Genomic DNA, 27034 nt, shown 5'->3' with positions numbered 1-27034 from the left:
CATTTCATTGCCCCATTGCTCTTGACTATGAGCTTTTTTTTTTTTTAGTGAAGCAATGGGGTTAAGTGACTTGACCAGGGTTACACAGCTAGTAAGTGTTAAGTGTCTGAGTTCAGATTTGAAGTCAGGTCCTCCTGACTCCAGGGCCAGTGCTCTATCCACTGTGCCACCTAGCTGCCCCTCGACTATGAGCTTTTAAAGGGTGATTTAGTGTTAGCATGCCCAGACCTTAGGATGGTGCCAGGCATATAGTGCTTAATAAATATTTTTTCTCTAATCCATTGATTTAGAGAAGTCTTTTTTTTGTTTTTGCTGGGCAATGAGGGTTAAGTGACTTGCCCAGGGTCACACAGCTAGTGTCAATTGTCTGAGGCTGGGTGTGAACTCAGGTCCTCCTGAATCCAGGGCTGGTGCTTTATCCACTGTGCTACCTAGCTGCCCCCAGCAGTTCTTTTTTTTTTTTTTTTGGTGAGGCAATTGGAGTTAAGTGACTTGTCCAGGGTCACACAGCTAGTAATTGTTAAGTGTCTGAGGTCAAATTTGAACTCAGGTCCTCCTGAATCCAGGGCCAGTGCTCTATCCACTGTGCCACCTAGCTGCCCCTAGAGCAGTCTTAAAGATAGATTGTTAGGTTTATATTATCATCCACTTCTTTCTTTTGTCCCTGCAATTGATTTTGCTTATACAAATTTGATCTGGCCTATTCCTATAGTATGTATCTCTCTGTTCCTGCCTCTTCCCTTCTAGTTTGAGAACAACAATACAGAGTTGAATTGACTAACCATAGCCTTAGGATGATGAAGGGGAAAAGTGGTATAAGTACAGGGGTGAAGGGACAATAAGGGAAAATAAATAGGGATGAAGTGACTGGAGGCTGCATTGGTGATGGAGAGGATGAAACACCGAGAAAGAGAAGAGGACAGGAGATCATGGGCATATAAAAGAATTTCACACATCTGGATAATGGAAGTAGAATGCTTGTGGGTGATGATGAGATCAAAAGCATGACTACCTTTTGGCTGAATTGAGGTGAAGTGAAGATGCAGATGATGGGAGTTCGAAAAGTTGGTAAACTGGGAAGCCAAAGTATTTGAGGGAACATCAGTGTTTATATTGAGGTGCCTAAACTTAAGAGCTAATGTTAGGGTAGATAGGAAGACTATGATTCAAGTATTGAACCCCTTGAGAAATGAAGGAAAATTATCTGGGGGCTGGAAGGTAAGAGCTACCAGGATCATAATACACAAATTCTTTAGCCTGGACTTTAAGGATATCTGTAATCTGGCTCCAATGTACTTTTCCATTCTTAATCCATAGTACTCTCATTCAAACCCAGTGTCTTCCAATAAAGTTGAATTAGGTTGTTCCCTAAACTCCACTTTCCATCTCTCCTTCCCATGCATTTGTACAAACTGTACCCTGTGAATGAATGAAAAATACTTCCTATTCATCTCTGCTGCTCAGAATCCTCTGCTAAGGCTCAAGTCATCTGCTACCAGTTCTAAGAAGCCCTGCTTGATAGCTCTAGTTTGTTAGTGTGCTCTCTCTCTCTCATCAGATGACCTTGCATGTTGTACCCCACCCCCCATAGGAGCAAAAGCTCTCAGCAGGCAGGGATGGGTATTATTGTTGTCTTTGTACTTCCCTGTCCTCCCCCCTATGCTAGCATAATGCCTTGCACAAAGTAGACCCCGGATAAATGTTTGTTGAGTTGACTAGAATTACATTAAGGATTCAGCCTTGAGAATATTGCACCTTCTATTTTTGCCTAGGTCATAAAATCCTCAATACAGTGGATTGTACCCGACCTAACGGGGGAAGACTTCCTGAGCATGTTGATTTGATGATGAGTGATTTTGCTGGAGGAGCATCTGGCTTTCCAATGACATTCAGTGGTGGAAAGTTTACTGGTAACTTAAACTTTTCAAAAGTAGATACATGTACTCTCTAAAAGAATCTTTTGTGTATGTGTTTATGGGATAGAAAAGCTCTGAACTTGGTTAGCCAATTTCAAATTGAGACCGTTTGTGAACTGATGATGTCCTCCTCCTTATTGAAATGTGAGCTTTCATCACTACAGGATCACAGATCTAGAGCAAGAACACAGATCTAGAAACTTAGGGACCATCTAGTCTAACTTCTTTGTAAAGATGAATAAATTGACTCCCAAAGAGGTTAAGGGTCATAGAGGGAATAAGTGGCTGAGTCAAAACTGCCATAGTCAGAGCTGAGGTCAGCTGATTCCAGTGCTTTCCACTGTGTCCCTCTATGGAAAGAAAAAGAGAAATACAACATCAGTTGGCAGCTGGTCTCAGGAGACACACATGTGTCATTCTCTCCACCTCTAATCCCACAAAACATAGCTAAAGCTCCAAAGCAGAAGCACAGACCTTCCAATTTAAGCTGTTATAGATTGCTCCCTGTTCTTTCCTCTGCTGTTCCCACATATACCCTAAAAGAAACATGTTAAGGTCAGTTACCAAAGTAAGATCTCCCTTCAAAGCTCATGCTTAGACAACATGGAATTCTTCCACTCCTCTACCAACATACACGCATGTACATACTAATCTACCTAGAGATGTTCCTACTGTGAGTGGGTTGGCTCTCTTTTCCATTGCTGAGAAGTGAAAGCAAAAATTACTCAGATCTTTTCCCTTGGCTTCTATTTCTTTATTTCATTCATCCATCCATTAATACATACCTATAATGTGCATCAATGGCTTTGGTGGATGGGGCATATAGAGAACCATGGTATATCATGCCACCAAGAAGCTTCTACTTCAATTGACCTGGTAGTTGGGAAAATCCAGGTCCAAGGTCTGCCTCTAATACCTATTGGCTTTGTAATCCCATTGCACCCCCAGGCAATTCTCTAAAACTATAAATTGCAGGCAGAGCAGGTACCAGTCTTTATTAGTAGAGGGAGTTTCCTCATTTTTTGCTCCATGTGCCAATTAAATCACATTTCTCCTCTAAAATTAAAGACAAAAAAGGAAGCTGGGAAGTGTGGCATAGGAGGATGGCAAAGGACACATTGTATGCCTTCACAGAACATATTTCTAGTGGGACAGAGAAGAAGAGGAGAGATTAGAGAAAAGAGAATTTAGAGCTAGTTATATTATGAGAAATGAAACAAAGTGGGGAATCTAAACTAGAATTAGATGACTTGAGAGGGTGTGATATGACAGAATGAGTCTGAATTTGTATCAGAATACCTGGATTCAAAACTTTGGTCTAACTGATACTCACTACCTCTGACTTTGGACAAGTCATTTCCCATGTGTAGGACTGTTTCTTCATCCATGAAATGAAGGAGTTAATTATATGGCCTCTAAATTCCCTCTCAGCTCTAAACCATTCTCCTTGAATTATATCATTTTAGAGGTTCCTTCTATCTCTGAAATTTTATGAAACAGAGAAGTAAATATAAAGGATTTGAGGAGAGAGATCACTTATATCTGGTGGCAGGGTGGGGGGCAAAATTTCAAGAATTCTTTGTTAATGATATCCAATGGAAAGTGGCAGTCTGGCTTCTTATTTCACTTTTGCCATTCATCTATTTTACTTTCTGAATGGGTTAAAGCTGCAATCAGTTATTAGAAGTATGATTCTTTAAAAAAAAAAAAAGGTCAAGTGAAGAGAAGTATGATTCTTACAGTATGGAAGAGAATTATTAAAACTCTTGTCATTTCAGAGGAGTGGAAGGCCCAGTTCATTAAAACAGAAAGGAAGAAACTCCTGAACTATAAAGCCCAGCTGGTGAAGGATCTACAACCCAGGATTTATTGTCCTTTTGCTGGATATTTTGTGGAGTCCCACCCATCAGACAAGTATGGCTCAGCATTATATTCAATGTCATCTCCTATGAAGTTTTACACTAAAGTAGGTAATGAGTGACTCAAAGTGAAAGAGTGAAAGTTATAGTGGAAAGGGTATTAAATTCATAGCACAGGAAATCTCATTTCAAAAGCTAGATTTTCCCTTCGCTACTTTTATAACTGAGAAAGTCACAACTTCTTGGACTGTCAGTTTCTTCATCTGTAAAACAAAGAGTACTAGCCTAGATGACCTCTAAAGTCCCTTCCCACTCTGCATTTTTTTTTTTCAGGGCAATGAGGGTTAAGTGGCCGCATTTGAACTCAGGTCCTCCTGAATCCTGGGCTGGTGCTTTAACCACTGTGCCATCTAGCTGCCCCCTGGACTAAATTATTCTTATTTCAGTATATAATCTTATGTCCACGTGATTACAATGGACAATAGAAGTCTAGTATAACCACAATGGAAGAGATTATTAGGAATTTTCCCTGTTTAGAGACATTAGCCCAAGGGTAGCTTTTACCTTTGTCCATCAAAGAAAAAAGATTTTTGAAAGAAACAAAACAAAAATTACCTTTCCTGCCATAATACTAATCTACCAGTGTAAGTCAAAGTATTAGTTCCTTCACTGAGAGTGCCCTGCTCATTTACAGGTATATTAAGGAAACAAATACCAAAAATGATCCAAATGAACTCAACAACCTCATAAAAAAAATCTCTAACGTTTCTACATGGACCCCTCAGCCTGGTGCTGTACTAGACCTGGGGAGAATGCTGAAAGATCCTACAGACAGGTAAGATTTAAAATATTAATGGAGGGAAGTATTAATCACCTCTAGCACTGAGTCATAGCTCATCTACTGTGACAATCCCAGATTAGTAATAATCTCTTTCTCAGTGGCTCTCATAATCATAATCATAGTAATAGTAGTAGAAATTAATCTTGAGTGCAACAGAGAAAGTACTGGGTGCGAATCAGGAAAAAATCATCTTCCTGAATTTAAATCTAGCTTCAGCCACTTACTAGCTGTGTGAACCTGAGCAACTCACTTTGTCCTGTTTGCTTCAGTTTCCTCATCTGTAAAATGAGCTGGAGAAGGAAATGCCAAGCCACTCCAGTATCTTTGCCAAGAAAATCCCAAATGGAGTCATGAAGAGTTGGACACAACTAAAAAATGACTGAGCAACAAATTACAGTTATGAAGTGTTTTATAATCATTATTTTATTTGACCCTTCCAATGAACTTGTGAAACAGTATGAATATTATCTACAATTTAAAGATGAAGATAAACGAAATCAGAGTTCAGTGACTTTGCATAAGTCAAGCTAGTAAGAGAGACAGCTAGATTTTGAGCCCAGGTCATCTTCCTTAAGGTTGACTTTTCCCTCTATACTACAATTCATTCATTCATTCATCTGATGAATATTTATTGATTTCATAGTACTGTGCCAGGTCTGGCATTGTCATATTTGACACATAGTCCAATCCATCTACTAAGCACATACTAAGTGATTACTGAATGCAAGAGACTGTACTGGGTGATAGGGGTACAAAGACCAAATGAAATACAGTGCCTAGCCTCAAGGAATTTTTATGGCTGTGCCAACTTATTTCCAGTTTAAAACTATTCTGTGACCATGTAATTTTGCTCATGTTCATCCTGCATCTAATCAATACTTCATTAGTTCAAAGCAAAAGACATTTAATCAAAAAGCATGGCAAAGGGGGCAGCTAGGTGGTGCAGTATATAAAACACCGGCCCTGGATTCAGGAGGACCTGAGTTCAAATGTGGCCTCAGATACTTGACACTTACTAGCTGTGTGACCCTGGGCAAGTCACTTAACCCTCATTGACCTAAAAAAAAAATACCTGAATCATGGACTCCTTTGGTGAAGCCTATAGACACATTCTCAGAATATATATATATATTTTTTTTTTCCAGGCAATTTTTTTGGGGGGGGCAGGGCAATGAGGGTTAAGTGATTTGCCCAAGGTCACACAGCTAGTAAGTGTCAAGTGTCTAAGTTTGGATTTGAACCCAGGTCCTCCTGAATACAGGGCTGGTGCTCTATCCACTGTGCCACCTAGATTCCCCAGAATATATTTTTTAAAGTCATAAAATAAAAAACAAAGAAACTGATCAGATCAAAATCCAGTTATAAACTATTTTTAAAAAAATTCACAAACTCTCTCTCCTGAAATCTACCAATTATGTTTGTTGTAGAAGAACCACTATACATTGTCCAACAGAGAGTTCTTTCCCATGGTCCCACTGGTAGCTTTGGCCCAGGCTTTGGGTGCCCAAAAACCTAAACATAAACAGTCTGTCTTAGATGTCTTTTGCTAGCTCAATAAAAGGGTTTAGAGGATTCAGTATGTGCTAAGTAGATAGTACAGTGGACTCTGTATGCTTCCTGGACCATGTTGTCTCACTGAAAGTTTTAAAAATCTCTCTGAAGAGTAGCCAGTTCTGGAGAGGTGTAGTTCACCTGGTATCTCAGACACTGTAGGCACTTGATGTTGGTTGAACTTGAACACTGAAGGCTTCATAGCATTTGGAGCTACATCTTTCTTTGGAGATAGAAATATTCATATACATATATGTGTATATATATGTGTGTGTATACATATATGTATGTACATATGTGGATATACATATAGAGGAGATGGAGATATGCGGTATGCCGTAAAAAGATTACTTGTATTCCTGTAGACTAGTCCTTTAACTTTAGTCATTGCCAGAATGGAAGTGATGAAACAGTTTTTGTGGGGGAATACAGCAAGAGTAATGGTTTAGACATTGGAAAAACTTGGCTTTTGGAAATGTTGAATGATGCAGATGGAAATCTGGATAGCAACTAGATGTGAATTAGCTATTCCTTGAGTCTGAAGTGACTAGACTATATACAACTCATCTAGTAACATAGTTAGTTATGCTTACCGCTGAAATGGGTCAAATAAATTCTGATATGCAATCATTAAATTTACCTTTTTGTTGCTGCCTCTTCTCTCTTGTCCTTTCCTTTTCCTCTCTTCTGTTCCTCCCCCCTACCCAACCCCCCACGTTTTTCCTCTCCTCTCTTTTCTCACCTCCCTCCCAGCAAGAGCATCATAAACCCTCCAGCTGGAACTAAGATTTATAAAGATTCTTGGGACTTTGAGCCATACTTGCAAACACTAAGTGATGCTATAGAAGATGAAATTTTTCGTCACTCATCCTGGATAAAAGAGTACTTCACTTGGGCTGGATTTAAGAATTACAACCTTGTCATCAGGGTATGGTATTAAGGAGTGCTAATATTTGTCTTCTGTTTTTGATGAACTTCTAATGTGCTTTATAAAGTTTGCATTAGGTTAAAACACCCTAATTCGTTTTCCACCAAGCATTTCTTTTCTTTTCTTTTTTTTTTTTTTAGCAATCTTCTTTTTTTTTTTCAGGGCAATGGGGGTTAAGTGACTTACCCAGGGTCACACAGCTAGTAAGTGTTAGGTGTCTGAGGCTGGATTTGAACTCAGTTACTCCTGAATCCAGGGCCGGTGCTTTATCCACTGTGCCACCTAGCTGCCCCCCACCAAGCATTTCTTGTACACAGCCTGCATTTTACCTTTGTTCATCCTCCTCCTTATGCCCCGGATAGCTTCTTCTGTGACTGTTGAATTTCTGTTTTTCCCTTAAAGTCCAACTGAAATATCACTTCCTCCTTGAAGCTCTGTCTGACCTCTCTTTCCTTGGTGGTGATCTTTCCCCTTTCAGATCTCACATAGCCCTTTGTTTTGTATGCTTTCCCTCATTTCTCCTACTCCCACTTATTGTGTGTTATTGGATATTATTGTTCTCTATAGGTATCACTACCCCTAAAGAACTATAAGCTATATGGGGAAGGGACTGCTTCATATCTAAACTTTGAGTCTCAACTACACTTTGCATCTCTCTCAGTGCCTAGCACTGTGCTCAGAGATACATTAGACACTTAAAGTTGGTTGAACTTGAACATTGTAAACTCCATAGCATTTGGAGCTGCATCTTTCTTTGGAAAGGGAAATATCCCTATATACATCCATATCCATGTATATATCCATATGGAGATAGAGATATATGGTATGTCCTGAAAAGATTATTCTCTAGTCTGCTGTATACTCTTGAAAACTAGTCCTTTGGCTCTACTCACTGTCATCAAGTGATGAAACATATGTTATAGGTGAACATAGCAAGGGTAATGGTTTATACACTGAGGAAAGCTTGGTTTTGGGAAAACAGAAAACCAAGGTTTTGAAGTCTCATATATCAAAGACTTTTTTTTTTAAATTAAAGACTAGGTCTCTCTATCACTCTCAGGCTGGAAGTACAGTTGCCATTCACAGGCTCAGACCCACTGCTGCAGAGGATTTGACCTGGGCTGGTTTGCTTCTCCTTAGGCAGCCTGTAGATACCACTGCTACCTCAAACACACACCAACCTGTGCACTACATTGGTGCCAGACATAGTACACGCACCTCACCAGCTTTAGCTCTACTGAAGCTCAGAACTCCCAGAAATCAAGTATCTTCCCTCATCTTCACTCAGCTTCCTCCATGTATATATATTTATGTATGTGTGTGTATATATATATAGTCATCATGGTGAAGAAGCAATATTCTTAATTCATTAAAATGAACTTTTCCAGCGATCAATTCATTGAAAAGTGTGTTTTAAAAAATACCCACCTATTGGGGGCAGCTAGGTGGAGCAGTGGATAAAGCCCCGGCCCTGGATTCAGGAGGATCTGAGTTCAAATGTGACCTCAGACACTTGACACTAGCTGTGTGGCCCTGGGCAAGTCACTTAACCCTCATTGTCCTGCAAAAAAAAAAAATAATAAAACCCACCTATCTTATTATTAATTTCTCATCCAACCTTGCCAACAGCACAATCTACTTTTTCTTCTGGCAATGGGATTTCTAAGATCTTAATAACCTGATGGTTGTGATGTTTAAAATCTAATTGCTATGATTAAAATCTGAGTGGTCACCTTAAACAAGATTCTTATAGCACCATTCTTTGGGCATTAAGCATTAATTAAAGTATTTAGAAGTTAGCAAAAGAGAGGAAGAACACATGTAGCTCAGAAGGAAAGAGCCTAGCTCCCTGGACCTGCTAGTCCTACCTGACCTCCAGCGGAAAGAAAGATCTCCTTTCCTCTCCAGTGGAAGCTCTCCGCAGGACCGCAAGATGGGCGGTCCCTACACACAGTTCCAAGCTAATTGGCTGTTGGCATTGATTGACATGACTTGCAGGCGGTTCTAGGAATAGATGTAACTTCCAGTTGGTAGTTACATGCTTTCTCCTCAGGGGGGCATTGCCCTGGTTCTCACAATGTCTTTCTCAGCAGAGGGGTGGCACCCTGATTCTCACATGGTTAATAGTTTGCTTTTCTCCTTATTGTTCTCTCGTTTTCATAGATGATTGAGACGGATGAGGATTTCAACACTTTGTCTACAGGATACAACTATTTGGTTGATTTTCTAGATTTATCCTTTCCAGCAGAAAGACCCAGCCGGGATCATCCATATGAAGAAGTAAGCAACAGTTCCCAGCATGCTTGCTTCCTCTGTAAACAGTAACAAAGAATTGCTGATCTGCTATGTATGCCTGTGTGGTTGGAGGCATCCTCCTCCATGCTAGTTTCACTTCCCATATGTAAGCAACCTTTTTAGCAGAAGATGCCTGGGGAGCTATGTAACCTTTGATACCTACTTCCTTTTCTCTCTGTCCTGTGGTTGTCTATTTTCGTGAGTTCCTGGTATCTTTTAAGAATTCTTTACCATCTGTGTTGTTTATGGTTCTAGAGCTGGAAGACACACCAAGGGGCATGTACTTAAAGAGCCCTCAGGTGAGGAAACAGGTTCAGAAAAGCCAACACAGACTTAGGGAGCTTTAACTATTTGCAAATCTAAGTCACTGAACTAAGTAGATGTTGGGGGTGAGGGGCAGCTGGGAATACAAAATCCTATAAGATACAGGTCTTTCCCTCTTAAGGTTATGATAATCCTGACCCAAACATGCAGTACCCTTGACATAAAGGTAAGAATATACCTAATGCAACAGATAGGTTTCTAAATTTTATGTAGATCACATTTCTCCATATAAAATTAAATTTAAAACACTTTGCTTCTTAAAGCAATCCTGTAGTAAATACTTTTATAAGACTCTCACATCTCATTTATTAGTTTGTAAAATCTGGATTTTCATACATAGTACAACCTTGTTATTGCTTTTCTGGTATGTTCAACTTTAAGTAATTCTGATACATAAAAATCCAGGTTTACAAAACCAAATTAGCTTTAAAAGGAGATTCATTCATCTTAGATTATATAAAATGTAACACTCTCCCGCACATACACATACACTTTCAATATTTCACCAGATCTGTGATTTCATTGATGTTGACAATCTTTAGCAATGCGAATTGCAGAGTCCATCCATGACCTTTCATCCTGTCTCTTATGCATGTCTTCCTGAAATCTTTCCATAGGCAATCTACCCAATGTGCTAAGGGCCTTTCTCCAGTTCTCATGACTTTGCATGATTACCAGTGGTATGGACAGACTGTCAGTCAACTGGGTTAAAACTTGATCTTGGGGCAGCTAGGTGCCACAGTGGATAAAGCACTGGCCCTGGATTCAAGAGGACCTGAGTTCAAATGTGACCTCAGACACTTGACACTTACTAGCTGTGTGACCCTGGGCAAGTCACTTAACCCACATTGCCCTTCGCCAAAACAAACAAAAACCACAAAAAAACCCCATAAATGATCTTGTCCCCTGACCAGCCCACTTTCTTCTCTGATTATGCTGTTCATTGATAGCATCCTTTTGACTGTTTCTCTCTTTCAATCAGTCAATAAACATTTAGTAAGCATCTCCTGTGTGTCAGGAACTGTGCTAAGCACTGGGAAACAAAGAAAGATAAAACAATGTGCAAACAATTATGTATAAACAAGCCATATATAAAATAAATTGGGAAGAATCCCAAAAGGAAAGTCACTAGAATTAAGGAGGATCAGGAAAGGCTTCTTGTAGAAGGTAGGATTTAAGCCAGGGGGTAGAGATGAGGAGGAAAGACATTTAAGGCATGGGGAACATGCTCAGAATCTTGAGATGGATTATCTTGTATAAAGAACAGCAAGGAGGCCAACGTCACTGGATCAATGAGTAGGGGGTGGGTTACCATAAGGTGTAAGAATGCTTGGAGATGGGGGGGGCAGATTATAAAGGGCTTTTAAATTCAGAGAATTTGATATTTGGTCCTAGAAATTATAGGGAGCCCTTGGAGTTTATTGAGCATGGTGGTAACAAGGTCAGACTTGCATTTTAGGAAGATCACTTTGATATCTCAGAGGAGGAGGAATTGTAGTGTGGAGAAATGTGGCAGAGAAACCAACCAGCAGGTTACTGCAATAGTTCAGGCACGAGGTGATGAGATCCTGGACCATGCTGGTGGCAGTGTCAGAGTGAGAAGGGAGTATATGTGAGAAATGTTGCAAAGGTAAAACTGAAGGGCCTTGGCAACAGATTGAATTGGGGGAGGGGGAGGGGTTGAGAGGAAGTGAGGAGTGAAGGATGACATGTAGATTGTGACAGTGGGTGCTTAGAAGAATGGTGGCACTCTCAAAAGGAATGGCAGTTAGGAGGAGGGGAGAGTTTGGGGAGAAAGACAATAAGTTACGTTTTTGACATTTTGAGGTTGAGATGTGTATGGGACTTCAAATTCAAGATGTTCAATAGATAATGAAAGGTACAAGTCCAGAGGTCAGAAGAGAGTTACAACTCTTGGTTGGTAATATGTCTCCTTTTCATGCCACTCATAGAGCTGGTTCATCAGTACACACATCTTGGACAGACACTGAAGATAAACACTGGATTAGGCCCAGAAATGAAAAGGAGAAGGGAGAAGGAAATACTTTCAGTGACATTTAATTCTCTTCCTTCAATGAAAACCCATCTTTTGAAAAATATTTTTCTGGTGACACCATATAGCCAAAAGTCATAGAAATACCATTTTCCAATTGAGGATCCCCCAAAGTGAAATATAGAGGTTCAGGCTATCCTTTTTATATTTTTTTTTGGTGGGGCAATGAGGGTTAAGTGACTTGCCCAGGGTCACACAGCTAGTGTCAAGTGTCTGAGACTGAATTTGAACTGAGGTCCTCCTGAATCCAGGGCTTTATCCACCGCGCCACCTAGCTGTCAAAGTTTCCCTTTTTATAGCTGAAATATAATTCCATTTCTAAAAATTCATTTTACAGATGTCTTTTCAGAAATGTATCTACCATGTAAAAAAATATGCCTGTAATACAGACTGTTTGTCAAGCTAAATTATTTCCTATCCATGTGGGATATGTAGTGCTGTTCTCTTAAGAGACAATGTTGTCCTATTCCCCAATACCTGCTTCTATTCTGAATCCCTTTGCTAGCTACAGTGAAAAAAACAAACAAACAAGCCAACAGCTCAAAATTCCTTAGCTTTTAAAAGATCTGCCCTACTCAAAAAAAATTTGAGAAAATGCGTAACTAAATGAAATTGTCAACTCAATGTTTAATTTTACATTTAGCACATTGATTTTAGGCCAGATTAATGATACAATAGAATTTTATTTTATGAATGGTATATAATATATTGGCCTTGTTTGTCTGACATACAGGTATGTGTGTGTGTGTGTGTGTGTATGTGTACATATTATAATGATCCTGTTATGTCATGTCAGTACATAATTCTACTTTTTTAAGGGTTGTTGAGCTTCAGAGTTGTACCTCAGCTTTTGTGAGGTGTAAGGGACTATAACTCTGACTTTTTTTTCTTTGATGCTGCATCCTTGCTCTCTTGTAAAGTCTGATGGTATTTCCTCATAAAGACATGGAGGTAACTAAGGGCTCTTAAAAATTGGGCCAGGTTAGCGTAGGCCATAGCAGTAGGCCATACCAAGCTAAAAAGGAGTCAGGTGCCAGCCTGGAGAACTATTTACATGTCTGTTGTTTTGAGAACCAGACCACTAAGCACTTCAAGTTTAATTACTGGAAGGCTGTCTCCCAAATACTCTTTTTTTTTTTTTTTTTTTTTTTTAGTGAGGCAATTGGGGTTAAGTGACTTGCCCAGGGTCACACAGCTAGTAAGTGTTAAGTGTCTGAGGCCAGATTTGAACTCAGATACTTCTGACTCCAGGGCCAGTGCTCTATCCACTGCGCCACCTAGCTGCCCCCTCTTTTTTTTTTTTTTTAAGCCACAGCAACCCATGAAACCACCTTCTAACATATGGAAGAGGTGAGCTCTGCATTGGTAGAGAGCGTGATTGTAACTGTACCAACATAATCACAAAGTTTCTGAAGAAGAGCGTTCACCAGGAATGTAACCCCCAATTATCACATTGTTCCTAGGAGTAAAATATGAGGTCACTCTCAATCAACAAACATTCATTAAGCATCTGCTATGTGCTGGGAGCAGCTAGGTGGCCCAGTGGATAGAGCACTGGCCCTAAAGTCAGGAGAACCCAAGTTCAAATACGGCCTCAGACATTTACTAGCTGTATGACCCTGTGTGATTCTGGGCACTTAATTCTGTTTGCTTCCGTTTGCTCATCTGTTAAATGAGCTGGAGAAAGAAATGGCAAACCATTCCAGTATTTTTGCCAAGAAAAGCCCAAATGGGATCACAAAGATTCAGGCATGACTGGAAAAAAAACCACCCAAACCCTACTTAACTTAAAATGCTAGGTACTATCTTGAAGCTTGGGGGATATAAAAACAAAAATGAAACTGTCTCCGGCCTCCAGGAACTTACATTCAAGGAGAAACAACTTTAACATGCTCTCTAGAAACTCATTGTTCCCAAATCAGGGCTTTTTTGTACTCAGTTTTAATTGACTATAGTTTCACGGGAAACGAATAGAAACATAGGAAATTAGAGAGAGCAACAGTGCTGAAAGGCCTCAGTTTCCTTACCTGTAAAATGAGAGGCAGCTAAGTGGCTTAATGGATAGAGTCCCAGACCTGGAGTCAGGAAGACTCATCTTCTTGGGTTCAAATCTGGCCTCAGACACACTTCCTAGCTGTGTGACCCTGGACAAGTCACTTAGCCAGGTTCTCTTCAGTTTGCTCATCTATAAAATGAGCTGGAGAAGGAAATGTCAAACCACTTCAGTGACTTTGCCAAAAAACCAACCAAACAAAAAAACCCAAATGGGATCCCAAAGAGTTAGACACTACTGAAACAACTGAATAATAAATGAGAGCATTGGACTTGATGGCTTCCAGCTCGAAATCTGTGATCCTATGACTCAGTGTCCCTGTTTGCTTATTTTGAAAAACAAACAAAATCACAATGGCCAAATATGGTACAGTGGAATCAGGAGACCTGGATTCTAGTCCCGGTTCTGGTTCATCAAAAAAGAGCCAGTCAGGGGCAGTTACGTGGAGCAGTGGATAGAGCACTGGGCCTGGAGTCAGGAGGACCTGAGTTCAAATCTGGCCTCAGACACTTGACACTTACTAGCTGTGTGACCCTGGGAAAGTCACTTAACCCCAATTTTGCCTCACCAAAAATTAAAAAAAATAAAAAGAGCCAGTCACTTCATCTTTTTGAGCTCATTGTAAGATGAAAGCATTGGACAGAATGGAGATTCTTTGGTTCTATTTACTTAGTACAATATCCTTTGCTTAAAGACAAGTAAACAAGGCGGGGCTCAGGGTTCTGCTGAATATACCCTGCCATCGTCAAGGGTACATGATTACACTCTAGGCTGGGAATTGAATACTGACAACAATGTTCTAATTTCTCTCATTACTTAATACTGGGTTTAATTTTTTTAATCATGTGAAGAAAGTAATGTGGGTTAAACGTGGAGCAGCAGGGTCACAAATCAAAACATTGTCAAGGACAAAGTAAAAAAGAAGGGTGGAAAAGAGATTGCCCTAGTAGAATGCTGATCGTCATTCTCCCCCACCCAGGTGCCAATTTCACAGCCTCTTGGCTTGAGGCCTAAGCCTGGCACATGGTGGGGTTCACTTTGCTATTTCCGTATGATGTTCCTGGTGCTCATTGATGGACTGCTGTGCTGACTAGTTACTCTTTCTTTTCTTTCCCTAAGCAGGTATAGAATTTGAGAGTCCTCTTGCCTCAGGCAGGAAGGAGAAGGTGTATGAGTCTGGCCAGAGTTGCTACTTGCCAAACTTTCCGACCTTGGGATTGGAGGTCTGGCTTTTTCTGTCTGTGAGTCTCCTTTAGACACACTTAGCTGGTGGTCTAGGACTTTCTTTGTTCAGCTTCCTACAGAATTCTACCCACCAAGACCTCTCCAAAAAATCCAGCATCAGCCTCCCAAATTGCCCTAGGGTACCAGTTAGCTAGATTCACCACTGCATTTTTTTAACCTTTTATCTCCTGGAGAGCAGGATCATGTTTTTGCCTTTCTTTGTATTCCCAGCACTTTGCACAAAAAACGGCACTTAGTAAGCACTTAAGAAATACTTATTGACTAATTTCAGATATCTCTGGCAAGTATGCAGGTCAACTCTCTTCCCAAGCAAAGCCAGTTTCCAAACTAACATAAGAAAATAGGACCTTCCTTTCACATTCCATTCTCTCGCATTTAACAAATTTAACTGGAATCTTAATGCCCCGTTTCTTCCCTGAATGTTTCTCAGTGTTCAGGGCTCCAGGGCCCCATCTCTGTTGTTTACATTTATTACAAAGTTATTAGCACGCACCTGAATAGTTCTTCCCCCTACCCCTAGCTTAATTCAAACACAACTCTTCCTTGGGTACATAACCTGGTTATGGGGCCTTGGACAAGTGACTTAACTTCTCTGAGACCATTCCTTATCTGTAAATAAGGGATAATAATATCTCCCCTGCCAACTTCACAGGGTTGCTTTAAGGATTTGATGAGTAGATGAAAATTTTTTGTAAACTGCAAAATACTATACAAATGGAAGGTGATGCTATTATTTATGATTATTCTAAATAAATAAGGTAGCCATGTAGCAGAGTTGATAGAGCTGTTGGATCTGGAATCAGGAAGACCTGGGTTCAAATCTAGTCACAAACACTTACTAGTTGTGTGACCTTGAGCAAGACTTTTACCTCAGTTTCCTCACCTGTAAAATGAGAATATTAATAGCACCTATCTCCCAGGATAATTATGAGAATAGGGTAAGATAATCTTTTAAAGCTATTTAAACCAATATAATTTTTTTTTCCTTTTTGGTAAGGCAATTGGGGTTAAGTGACTTGCCCAGGGTCACACAGCTAGTGAGTGTTAAGTGTCTGAGGTCAGATTTGAACTCAGGTCCTCCTGACTCCAAGACCAGTGTTTTATCCACTGTGCCACCTAGCTGCCCCAAGTGTTATTTAAAAAATTATTATTATAAAAGTCATAGGATCACATTGAGATCATTCTTTAGGTGAAGGCTGCTTTACTCCTAATTGAATTATTCCACTCCCCAAATGTGAGTTTCAGGGCAAGGTGATAGCTGAGGCCCAACTAGTATTTTGTAGCATTTGGAGATAATTCAGCAAGAAAACAAAACTTTCAATAAAGCCTTCCCATTCCAGGGCCCAGTTTTCTTTTTCTTTCTTTCTTTCTTTCTTTCTTTCTTTCTTTCTTTCTTTCTTTCTTTCTTTCTTTCTTTCTTTCTTTCTTTCTTTCTTTCTTTCTTTCTTTCTTTCTTTCTTTCTTTCTTTCTTTCTTTCTTCCTTCCTTCCTTCCTTCCTTCCTTCCTTCCTTCCTTCCTTCCTTCCTTCCTTCCTTCCTTCCTTCCTTCCTTCCTTCCTTCCTTCCTTCCTTCCTTCCTTCCTTCCTTCCTTTCTTTCTTTCTTTCTTTTTGAATTACTAGCTATCTTCAGCCATACATACATAAATACAAATACTATAAAAGGGCTGCTATAGCTTTGTGTGTGTGTGTGTGGGGGGGGGAGGGCAGTAAGGGTTAAGTGACTTGCCCAGGGTCACACAGCTAGTAAGTGTCAAGTGTCTGAGACCAGATTTGAACTCAGGTTCTCCTGAATCCAGGGCTAGGTGCTTTGTCCACTGCGCCACCTAAATGCTCCAAAGGGCCCAGCTTTCTATAAAGGAGTTTCCTGAGTACCAAAAGCTAGTTGAAGAGGCTCCCCTCTCCTCTTTTATATATCTAAGAATAAATTGAAAAGCAGTATTGAGTAGGCTTGATATACTAGAAAAGCAAAATGACTGATATCTTCAGATCCATCTTACTCACATGAAAACTTGTTGTATATTATTTTCCAAAGTTTCCAGACTGTCCCTCCATCCAGTTCTTAGAAATTTACCTTATTAGAAACATTGCCTCAGTTGTAGAATCTGGCCTGAAAACATTCTCGTGGTGTGTTTTTTTCTTCTTGTTTTTGCAAGGCAGTCAGGGTTAAGTGACTTGCTCAGGATCACACAGTTAGTAAGTGTTAAGTGTCTGAGGCCTGATTTTAATTCAGGTCCTCCTAACTCTAGGGCTGGTGCTCTATCCACTGTGCCACCTAGTTGCCCCTGAAAATATTCTTGTTGACCAGTAATATTAATAAAAACTCACGTTTGTAAAGAACTTTAAGGCTTACCAAGGACTTTCCAAAAATGCTAATAATCATTCTCCCTGTTTGATTTTTCTCATGATTTTTTCCCCTAATCAGGGATCTGCTCCTAACCTTGACCTACATCGAACTTTATTCTCCCCAAACATGAACTGTAAATTTGTGCATCTGGGTAGGTCCTTTTTGAGCCATCATCATTATCATCATTAGGGATTAAAGTAAGGAGTTCATAAAACATTCCTCACTCCTTATGTGGAGTTGTTATATTTTAGCCCAAGTGAGCTAGTTATGACCAGTCCTGCCAGTGCTTTTGACCTAGTTTCTGTAGAATTGTACAATCCAAAATTCCAATACACTTGAAAATATACTTCCTCTGGCCTTGGCCAAGCTCACAATAAGTAAATATCCTATTGGACTGATATGAGTGGGGAAGCAAATGTAATCATTCCAGCAGTCTGACCTGTCTGGTTGCTTTTAACGTGTTTAAATAGACTCAAGGGGCAGCTAGGTGGCGCAGTGGATAGAGCACAGGCCCTGGAGTCAGGAGGACCTGAGTTGAAATCTGGCCTCAGACACTTGACACTTACTAGCTGTGTGACCCTGGGCAAGTCACTTAACCCCAATTGCCTCACCAAAAAAACAAAAAATAAAAAAATAAAATAGACTCAAACAAAAAGATTGCCTGAGCTGAGATTGTCAGAAAATTTACTGCAATGAAAGTAGACCCTCTTTGTAATATATTGTTAGGCTGCCTTTGTGAGTTGAGGAAGGTGCAAAATTTTATGGTAGCATCAAAACCCCCAAACCATTCACACACTGAGGAAGAGGCTTTTCATTCCTCACATTTTCTAGTAAAGTTCTTTTTATTGTTTAGGCGAGTCCAACTCTTTGTGACCCCATTTGGGATTTATTTAGCAAAGATACTGGAATGGCTTGCCATTTCCTTCTCCAACTCATTTTACAAATGAGGAAACTGAGGCAAACAGGGGTAAGAGACTTAACCTAGGTCACATAGCTACTAAGTCTCTGAAGCCAAATTTGAAGTAGGGAAGATAAGTCATCCTGCCTGCAGGTCCAGCACTTTAATCCACTTGCATCATTTAGCTGCCCCAAGAGAAAAAAAGTAGCTTCAGCAAATATAGACTATTGGTTGAGGGCTCCTTAAGGATAGTGAGTATTTTCTGTATTCTACAAGAATAGAAGTTTCTTGAGGAGGGAGACAATTTCCATTTATGGTTTTTTATCTCTAGTACCTAGCCCTGTGCCTTGACCGTGGAAGACCCTCTTGTAATGCAGGGTTAGCACTGCCTGCTTTATCCACAAAGGGAGAGAGCTGTCACTGGGTTTCTTATTGTCAGGCACAGTTTGAATTGGCTCCAAGTACAATATCTGAGTTAACCTCCAGGTGGTACTCAAACTATCGACTTACATCTTTTCATATATACGTGGAAGCACATGCAAGTAACTCCCTGTGAATAGAGATTGTTTCATTCATTTTATTCGTATCTTCAATGCCTAGCACATAGTAGGCACTTAATGAATACTCATTGATTGGTTGTCACTTTTAAATAGGCTGCAGTATTCCAAATGGCCACCAGAGGGCAAGTTTATAATTCCCCACTCCAACTTCAGCAAGACAACTCCAATCTTGGCTCAAATGCAGATTAATTTAACTCCTGGGTGGGTGGGCTCAGTCTACAGAGGGGACAAAATGAAATATGAAAATATTAAATTTACTATTTATATTTCACTTAGTGCCCCTACCTTTTAGATGAATTCCATTATCTCAGGTCTTTTCCCTCAGCACTTGTAGATACATTTAGTATATTTGATCACAAAACTTTTAATGACATGGAATTAAGAAAGAAGTTAGCAAAAGAAATATAAACTCTTCCCCCAGCATTGCTGCCCCTTACAAGTCTTTGATTTGGTTAGAAAAATGCCTCCCATCATAAAAAGGAGTAGTAGAAAGGACTTTCACCTTCCTACCTCCGCCTCCTCACTCCCCCATGAATTAAAGAAATGCAGGAAAGAGGAAATTGCACCTTCTGGAACTCAGTGGTTCTAAGTGACGCTGGTCATGGATGTGATCCTCACTGCATAGCTTGGCCCCTTGGTTGCCCCCATGTCCAGGTCACCACTGCTGCTTATTGCATCAATTACTGTCTCCAAATTCTTGGTTCTGTCTACAAAAGAGAGGAACACTAATAATTCCAGAAACCATCAATGATCCTTTCCCATGCCAGACTTTGAGAAGAGAAACAGTTTTCTCTCTCTCTCTCCCCGCCCCCTTCCCTCTTCCTCTCCCTCTCTCCCTCCCTCTCTGTCTTTCTCCTTTTGTGAATAGAGGAAAGGTTTTATTTAACCTGATAGAAAGTGCAAAAAAATTCATACCCAATCACAAAAATGATCAAAACAATCCTTGACCTCAAGTAGTCCTCCTCTTCTTTCCCCCACCCTGTCCATATAGTTCCTATGCTTCCCAGAGTATGAGAAAAGGGATAAATACAGGTTGCCCTTTTTCTTCAGCCTTTGAATCTAGCCCATCTGGGGTGGGGAGGTACATCAATTCCCAGGCTTCTCTCAAGAGAACTCACCCTGTCTTTGCTCTGACTCTCAGGGTTCCTCCTCCTGTCTCTATGTGTGTTCTTGGTGAGTGACTGTGCCTTCCACTTGTTCTTATCCCATGTACCTGCTGTCTCACTCTCCCTAGGGAGGGAGAGATCTACCCTTCTCCTCTCCCTAGTCTCCCTATTTTGGTGAATGTTCCATCATCTCCCTTTGAAGGCTGAACCCAAGGTCCAGCTCAAGTGTCTGAAATTCACCATGAAAATGCTATTAACTTCATGATCCTCATTTCTTTACTGTCTTTAGCTGTGAACTTCACCACCAATTCCAGAATAAAAGGCCATTCAATAATAGATGTTCAGAATATGATCAATTCACCCCTTTTCAAAGGAAATACCATGTTTTCATTGAGGAGATAGTAGAAAGGGAGAGAGGAGATTGCCCCAAACATCTGGGTGCATGTCTGGACATACCTTGCTATATCTGTGCATTCCCCTGCCACAACTGGCTATTGCTTCAAGGTTGTTGATGTTCTGGCGGCCAGTACCCAAATGTTAGCACCTACAATGCTGTTCTGTTGTGCATTCCAGATAAGGAGCCGGATTGGTGTTATCAGGCATGTGGTGAAGCATGGGTTACTCTGGGATGATTTATATATAGGATTCCAAACCCGACTCCAGCGTGATCCTGACGTTTATCATCATCTGTAAGTATGAAAATCATCTCCCCCTAAGGGCAATTAGAGGTACACTCACAGATCCAGCCTCATATAAAGGCACACTAGTTGACTATATTTATTTATTTATTTATTTTTTGCGGGGCAATGGGGGTTAAGTGACTTGCTCAGGGTCACACAGCTAGTAAGTGTCAAGTATCTGAGGCCGGATTTGAACTCAGGTACTCCTGAATCCAGGGCCGGTGCTCTATCCACTGTGCCACCTAGCTGCCCCCCTAGTCCATTGTCTCTCATCTGCTGGCTAATACTTGAAACTCTCCTCTTAAAACTTTGTGTCCCTTGACAAGGCTTTGTTCAACCATTAAAAGGGCATGATTTAAGCTATCTGTCACTCACTTACACCTTAACATGAATTAGTTTCATCATTTGTTGTTATTTTCCCCCAAAAGCAACATTCGGTTTTGTTTTCTAAGAAAGCAGGTTTTGATGTTGGAAGATGGATAGATAGTGTACAGGCACTGGACATACTAGGGGAGAGAATACCACAATGGGGGTTGTGGGAAGAGGCTGAGGAAAAGGTGAAGAACAGGGATACTGGGATTTATGAAGATCTACTTAGACTGCTCATGAATTTTGCTTTTGGCTGGAACCCTGGCCAAGCAGAGGAGGATAGGGGATAAATTAAAGGTGGTATTTCTTTTCTGTTTCCTGATTTTCTAAAAATAAACTGGATAAGAATCTATATAGGAGGGGGCAGCTAGATGGCGCAGTGGATAGAGCACCGGCCCTGGAGTCAGGAGTACCTGAGTTCAAATCCGGCCTCAGACACTTAACACGTACTAGCTGTGTGACCCTGGGCAAGTCACTTAACCCCAACTGCCTCACTAAAAAAAAAAAAAATCTATATAGGATATTCCTTTTGGTGACAGTTTTAAATTTCATAATAAAAAATTTTGGAATGGGTCACCTTTGTTCTCTGTATATTGCAAAACAAATGTCCAAAAAAGAGTAAACTGCCTTTCACCAACCAACACATTTTCTGAAAATGCAGGGGCTGTTTGTTGCATCTTTTCCCTTCAAAGTTTCCATTAGGAACCCCTCTCCCCCAAGAACTCTTTTCCAAATGCCCTAGATGACACCTTCAGACAATAATAATACTCAAGTAGTCTTCCAGGTCCTAGTCTGATGCTCAATCATGGTATGGGGGCAACACTGGGTTCTTAAAGATGTATCTAGGGGCAGCTAGGTGGTGCAGTGGATAAAGTACTGGCCCTGGATTCAGGAGGACCTGAGTTCAAATCTGACTTCAGCTGTGTGACCCTGCTTAAGTCACTTAACCCTCATTGCCCTGCCCCCACCCCCCAAAAAGAGATGTATCTAGTTTACTTAAAATCAGATATATCTGTTTCTTCTTAATCATGATAAAAGAAAAACTTAACAGTAATTACATGTAACAGTGTTACATGACTAGTGCACAGAGTATGAGATGCCATAATTAATCTAAGAATATTGCTATATCTTGTATGTAATTGAGGACCAGCTGATAAGCACACCCTAGAGATGTAATGGTATAGAACAATTTTTTTTTTTCAAAGCTTCTCCTATTTTAACTTTTTTCCTAGGTTTTGGAATCATTTTCAAATAAAACTTCCCTTAACACCACCGAACTGGAAGTCTTTTTTGATGCAACAAGGATAGACTACTCCATAGTAAGTCGTTCTGTGGGATCTATTAATTAGGAAAATGCCATTATTATATAACAAGATAGCACAACTTCAGTTTTGTACTATCCCACTCATATTATATTGTATTGTTAAGAGTAATGTTCAGATTTGCTCCTACAAAAATGACACTCCAACACCAGATGAAGAAAATTAGATTTAATTAATATTATAGTACAGGAAAAGAGATATTAGTTTTGCAGCAGCAATAAAGTAAGTAGCCTAAAATCGTAACTATTAAAGCAAAGGCAACCACTATGTAGATATTTAAAGGGAAAATACATCACCAAATCGGGGAAGCACCAACTCCTGGGTCCATTGGCTGGGGGTCCTGGTACAGTCTCCCAGAGTCCCTACTGGGAATATCCCGGGCAGAGTGTCCTCTCCACAGGTGAGACTCCAAAGAGGCTGAGGCTTTACTCTGACTTATAAAGGACTTTAAAGCAAAGTGGCTTGAAGCCACCAATAGCAGCTTGTATGATGAGCTAGTTTTATGACTGGACACCAAGTGAGTTCGTGCAGGATCACTGCCAGAGAAGTTGGAATAAATATTAGTTTCTCACGACATACTCCTGAGAGGGAGCCAACCCCCCAGGACAACTCCTGAAATTGTTTATAGTCCCTAGGAATGGCTAGTTCCTGGGACCTTTAGGCAGTTAATCAGTGAGATATGCCTAGGAGGGATCTAGCCAGGATCCCTGCAGGGTATCCTCCTTCATGTTCCCACTCTCAGTCATTACAGGGGCAATTTCCCACGTTAAGCTATACCCAGAGTTAGCAGAAAACATCTGGGAGTTCATTGAGGGGGCAAACACACACTTGTGAGCTAGGCCTATGCCTGGATGATCTTCTAACATTCATTTACCTTTCACACATAAGTAGAACTTGTGCTTGTAAGGAAAGTGAATAACTTTCAGGAGATCAGTAGGAGGGATGGCAAATAATACTAGAGAAAGAGAGATGGGGAATAAAATGTAGCGCCCAGAGCATTAGGCCAGAAGCCAGGAGACTGGAGTCAGAAGAAGAAATAGTAGTAATAAAAATGTGAAGAAAAAGAGGGACCAGAGAGTTGGGGTGGGGGTGGGGGGCAGCAGCCAAGGGAGTGCAGCATGACAGAGGCCAAAGGAAAAGACAATTTCAGGAAAGAGGGACTATTCAACACTAGCAGATGCTGGAGGATGAAGACTGAGAAAAGTCCATTGTATTTTTCTATTAAGTCATGGGTAACCTTGAAGAGAATAGTTTTAATGAAATGGTGGGGATAATTTTTGTTGTTGTTGTTGTTGTTTTTTTTTGGAGGGGCAATGAGGGTTAAGTGACTTGCCCAGGGCCACACAGCTAGTAACTGTCAAGTGTCTGAGGCTGGATTTGAACTCAGGTCCTCCTGAATCCAAGGCCAGTGCTTTATCCACTGTGCTACCTAGCTGCCCCTGGGATATATTTTTTTTTTTTGGTCAGGCAATTGGGGTTAAGTGACTTGCCCAGGGTCACACAGCTAGTAAGTGTCAAGTGTCTGAATCCGGATTTGAACTCATGTACTCCTGACTTCTGGGCTGGTGCTCTATCCACTGTGCCACCTAGCTGCCCCGGGATAATTTTTTAGGAAGAAGAGAATTGAGCCCATTTGTGGACAGAGAGAAAAAAAGCCAGTGAAGAGAGATTGAAGATACTGGAGGGAGGAAGAGAGGTGGGGAGAGGTATAGTAGATGGGTTTAGGTCCCAGAATAAGAAGGAGGGGATGAGGGGGCAGCTAGGTGGCACAGTGGATAAAGCACTGGCCCTGGATTCAGGAGGACCTGAGTTCAAATCCAGCCTCAGACACTTGACACTGGCTGTGTGACCCTGGGCAAGTCACTTAACTCCAATAGCCCCCCACACACAAACCAACAAGAAGGAGGGGATGAAATCCAGGACATAGATTAAAGGTTTAGCTTTGGAAAACAGAAGAGACACCTTTTGCCCCCAAGGAAGAGTGGGGGGTAAGAAAGATAAAGATACGGAGAAATGTTGGTACTGGGAGGAAAATATGACAACATGTAAAGAAAGAGTAGGCCTGGAAAGTTTGAGCTAAATGATCTAAATCTTTTTTTTTTCTTTTTTCTTTTTTTGATCTAAATCTTTTTAGTAACACAGGAGGTGAGGCCTCCTTAACCAATAGTTAGGTAGGCTAAAAAGAGTATTGGAGGTTTAAAACAAATACTGAGGAGGAGGCAACTAGGTGGTGCAGTGGATAAAGCACCAGCCCTGGATTCAGGAGGACCTGAGTTCAAGTCCAGCCTCAGACACTTGACACTTACTAGCTGTGTGACCCTGGGCAAGTCACTTAACCCCCATTGCCCTGCAAAAAAAACAAACAAAAAAACAAAACCAAATACTGAGAGAAATTCTATACTTGACAAGAGATGAGTTGGATTGGGTTGAAGCTAGCCAGTACATTTTCTTGGTTGTATATAGGCGATAGGGATAGGGTCTGGACCTGTGTGATTACATTGGTATTGGGAACTCCCAGGTGAGGAAACTCCTTCTACTGATTCAGATTGGCAACATCTCTGCAACTTGCAGTCTTAACGAGTTCCCTAAAACAGCTAAGTAAGGGTCATACAGCCAATATGTGTCAAAAGCAGGACTTGAATTGGTCTTCATGGGTTCAACCCCAGGTCTCTATCCATTCTGCCAAGCTACTTCTTGACTATCTAGCGTAGTAGCTTAACAATTTAAAAAACTGAATCAATGTACTTAAAAAAACCACTGGCAACCTAGCAGCATGAGCAGAGAAAGAGGACATGGTTAAAGGTCAAGGAGGCTAGGAATTCTGGGTTGCTTCAGAGAGCAGCATTGAGATGGCTCACCACAGAGGCCAGGCTTAAGAAAAGTAATTATAGAAATAGCCTAATGAATATAGAGTAATAATAATAGGAATAATAAGCATTTATATGGCACTTTGCCAAGTACTTTACTTATGTTATCTCTTTTAGAAAATTAGAAGGGGTCAACAGACTAGAAGCTTGATGAGCTTCCAGATAGAAGCGAGTTCAGTAAGTGTAACGAGGTGGAAATTGTGGAAGGTATAGCTATAGTGGCCATAGTAGGGAAGATCCAAGTTCAAATTTGAGATTTTGGAGGTGGAACAAGCTCCAAGTTTTAAAGTTCAAGATATGCCTATTTGGTAGGTGGCTGAAGTAAAGTGAAATCTATAGGGGCTGCAAGATCAAGGAACTTCAAAAACAAGGTGTGAATATTGAAATACTTTCACTGGGGAGGTATTACTTCTACTTTAGTAGAGGAATCAGCAAAATTCAAGTGTAGAAAGTCTGAATGATTTCATTAATATATCAGAGTGTATCTGCACAAAGCCAGGAGACCGTAAAATGGGACTCATGCTTGGATCTCAAAACATGAACTTTGCACTTCATCTCCCCAAAGGAATACTTTGAATTAAAGGAGAGAGGGAAAAGGCAAAATGTTAGAACCTCAATTATCTTTATTAGAAATGTGGAAGTGGCTAAATTAGGCTCCATATTGTTATTCATGCGTAACTTCTCTAATTTACAGGAATCTCAAGAAACATGAAATGTGAAGAATTTGTTGACAACATCTCCTAAAAAGCCAACTCCAAGATAACACTATTCTCATTAGGAAGCAATTAATATTATCAAGAATTGATTATCATACTTTATATGATCTTCCTTTTGACACACATTTTCTTATATACATATTGATGTAGCTGACATTAACAAATCCAGTGCTTCACAAAAATGTCAATTTCAAGAATTTCTTGGTTATTCAATCCAAAATACTCTGTTCAAATATTCATAAACCAGAAAGAGAATCCATACTTATTGAAAACAATTAGATAAATTATTAAAAAGCAATTGCTGGGGCAGCTAGGCGGCACAGTGGATAGAGCACCAGCCCTGGAGTCAGGAGTACCTGAGTTCAAATCCAGCCTCAGACACTTAACACTTACTAGCTGTGTGACCCTGGGCAAGTCACTTAACCCCAATTGCCTCACTTTAAAAAAAAAAAAAAGCAATTGCTGAATTCCGTTTAACAAACCTGTATTAGAGGCAGCTAGGTGTCAGTGGGTAGAGCTTTGGATTTGGAGTCAAGACCTGAGTTCAAATTTAGCCTCAGATACTTACTAGCTATGTCACCCTGGACTAGTCATTTAACCTCTTTCTGTCTGTCTCTGTTTCCTCATCTGTAAAATGGGGATACAAATAGCACCTAGTTCCCAGGGTTGTTGTGAGTATAAAATAATATCTGTAAAGCACTTAGCCCAGTACTTGGCACATAGCAGGCATTTCATGCAATGCAACTAAATTCAGTAAACATTCAATAAAGCACCTATAGGGTATAAAGCTCCCTCCTAAACACTGAAAGTGAGACAAAGTGAAATGTATGGGAAGTAGAAAGGAGTTCCATAATGGATTCCATAATAAGGTAGAAGTGAGAAGGGAAAATAGAAGAGAAGTAGGAAAGGAATCGCAGGCAGAAATTAGGAGAGGAGCTAGGGAAGGGGAAGGGATCAAGAGTCATAGGAGGAAGAGGAAGAACCTGGAGAAAGAGAACCTGGGAAATAAAAAAAGCAAGAGGCAAGAGACATGCGTGGAAACAGGAGGAAATGGAAAGAGAAGATCTTAGTGGTTAAGAGGGATTATTGGAAGGAAAGGAAACCAA

General features: G+C 40.5%; 1 protein-coding gene across 1 annotated transcript in view; it reads left to right on the top strand.

Moving 5' to 3' along the window:
- The window catches only part of LOC122734527 (cytidine monophosphate-N-acetylneuraminic acid hydroxylase-like), a 106314-nt gene extending 79780 nt beyond the window's left edge, over positions 1-26534 (top strand). Inside the window, exons 9-15 of the mRNA XM_043975414.1 lie at positions 1773-1910; positions 3695-3830; positions 4470-4610; positions 6921-7095; positions 9259-9375; positions 20548-20663; positions 25907-26534. Coding sequence (XP_043831349.1) covers positions 1773-1910; positions 3695-3830; positions 4470-4610; positions 6921-7095; positions 9259-9375; positions 20548-20663; positions 25907-25931 — 848 coding nt within the window. The 3' untranslated portion in view covers positions 25932-26534. The remainder of the gene's footprint in view (positions 1-1772; positions 1911-3694; positions 3831-4469; positions 4611-6920; positions 7096-9258; positions 9376-20547; positions 20664-25906) is intronic.
- Positions 26535-27034: the final 500 nt, after the last annotated feature.

Source organism: Dromiciops gliroides, chromosome 1 (genome assembly GCF_019393635.1).
Source record: "Dromiciops gliroides isolate mDroGli1 chromosome 1, mDroGli1.pri, whole genome shotgun sequence".
NCBI classification, from domain to species: Eukaryota; Metazoa; Chordata; class Mammalia; order Microbiotheria; family Microbiotheriidae; genus Dromiciops; species Dromiciops gliroides.
This window is presented reverse-complemented; position numbering and strand designations above follow the sequence as displayed.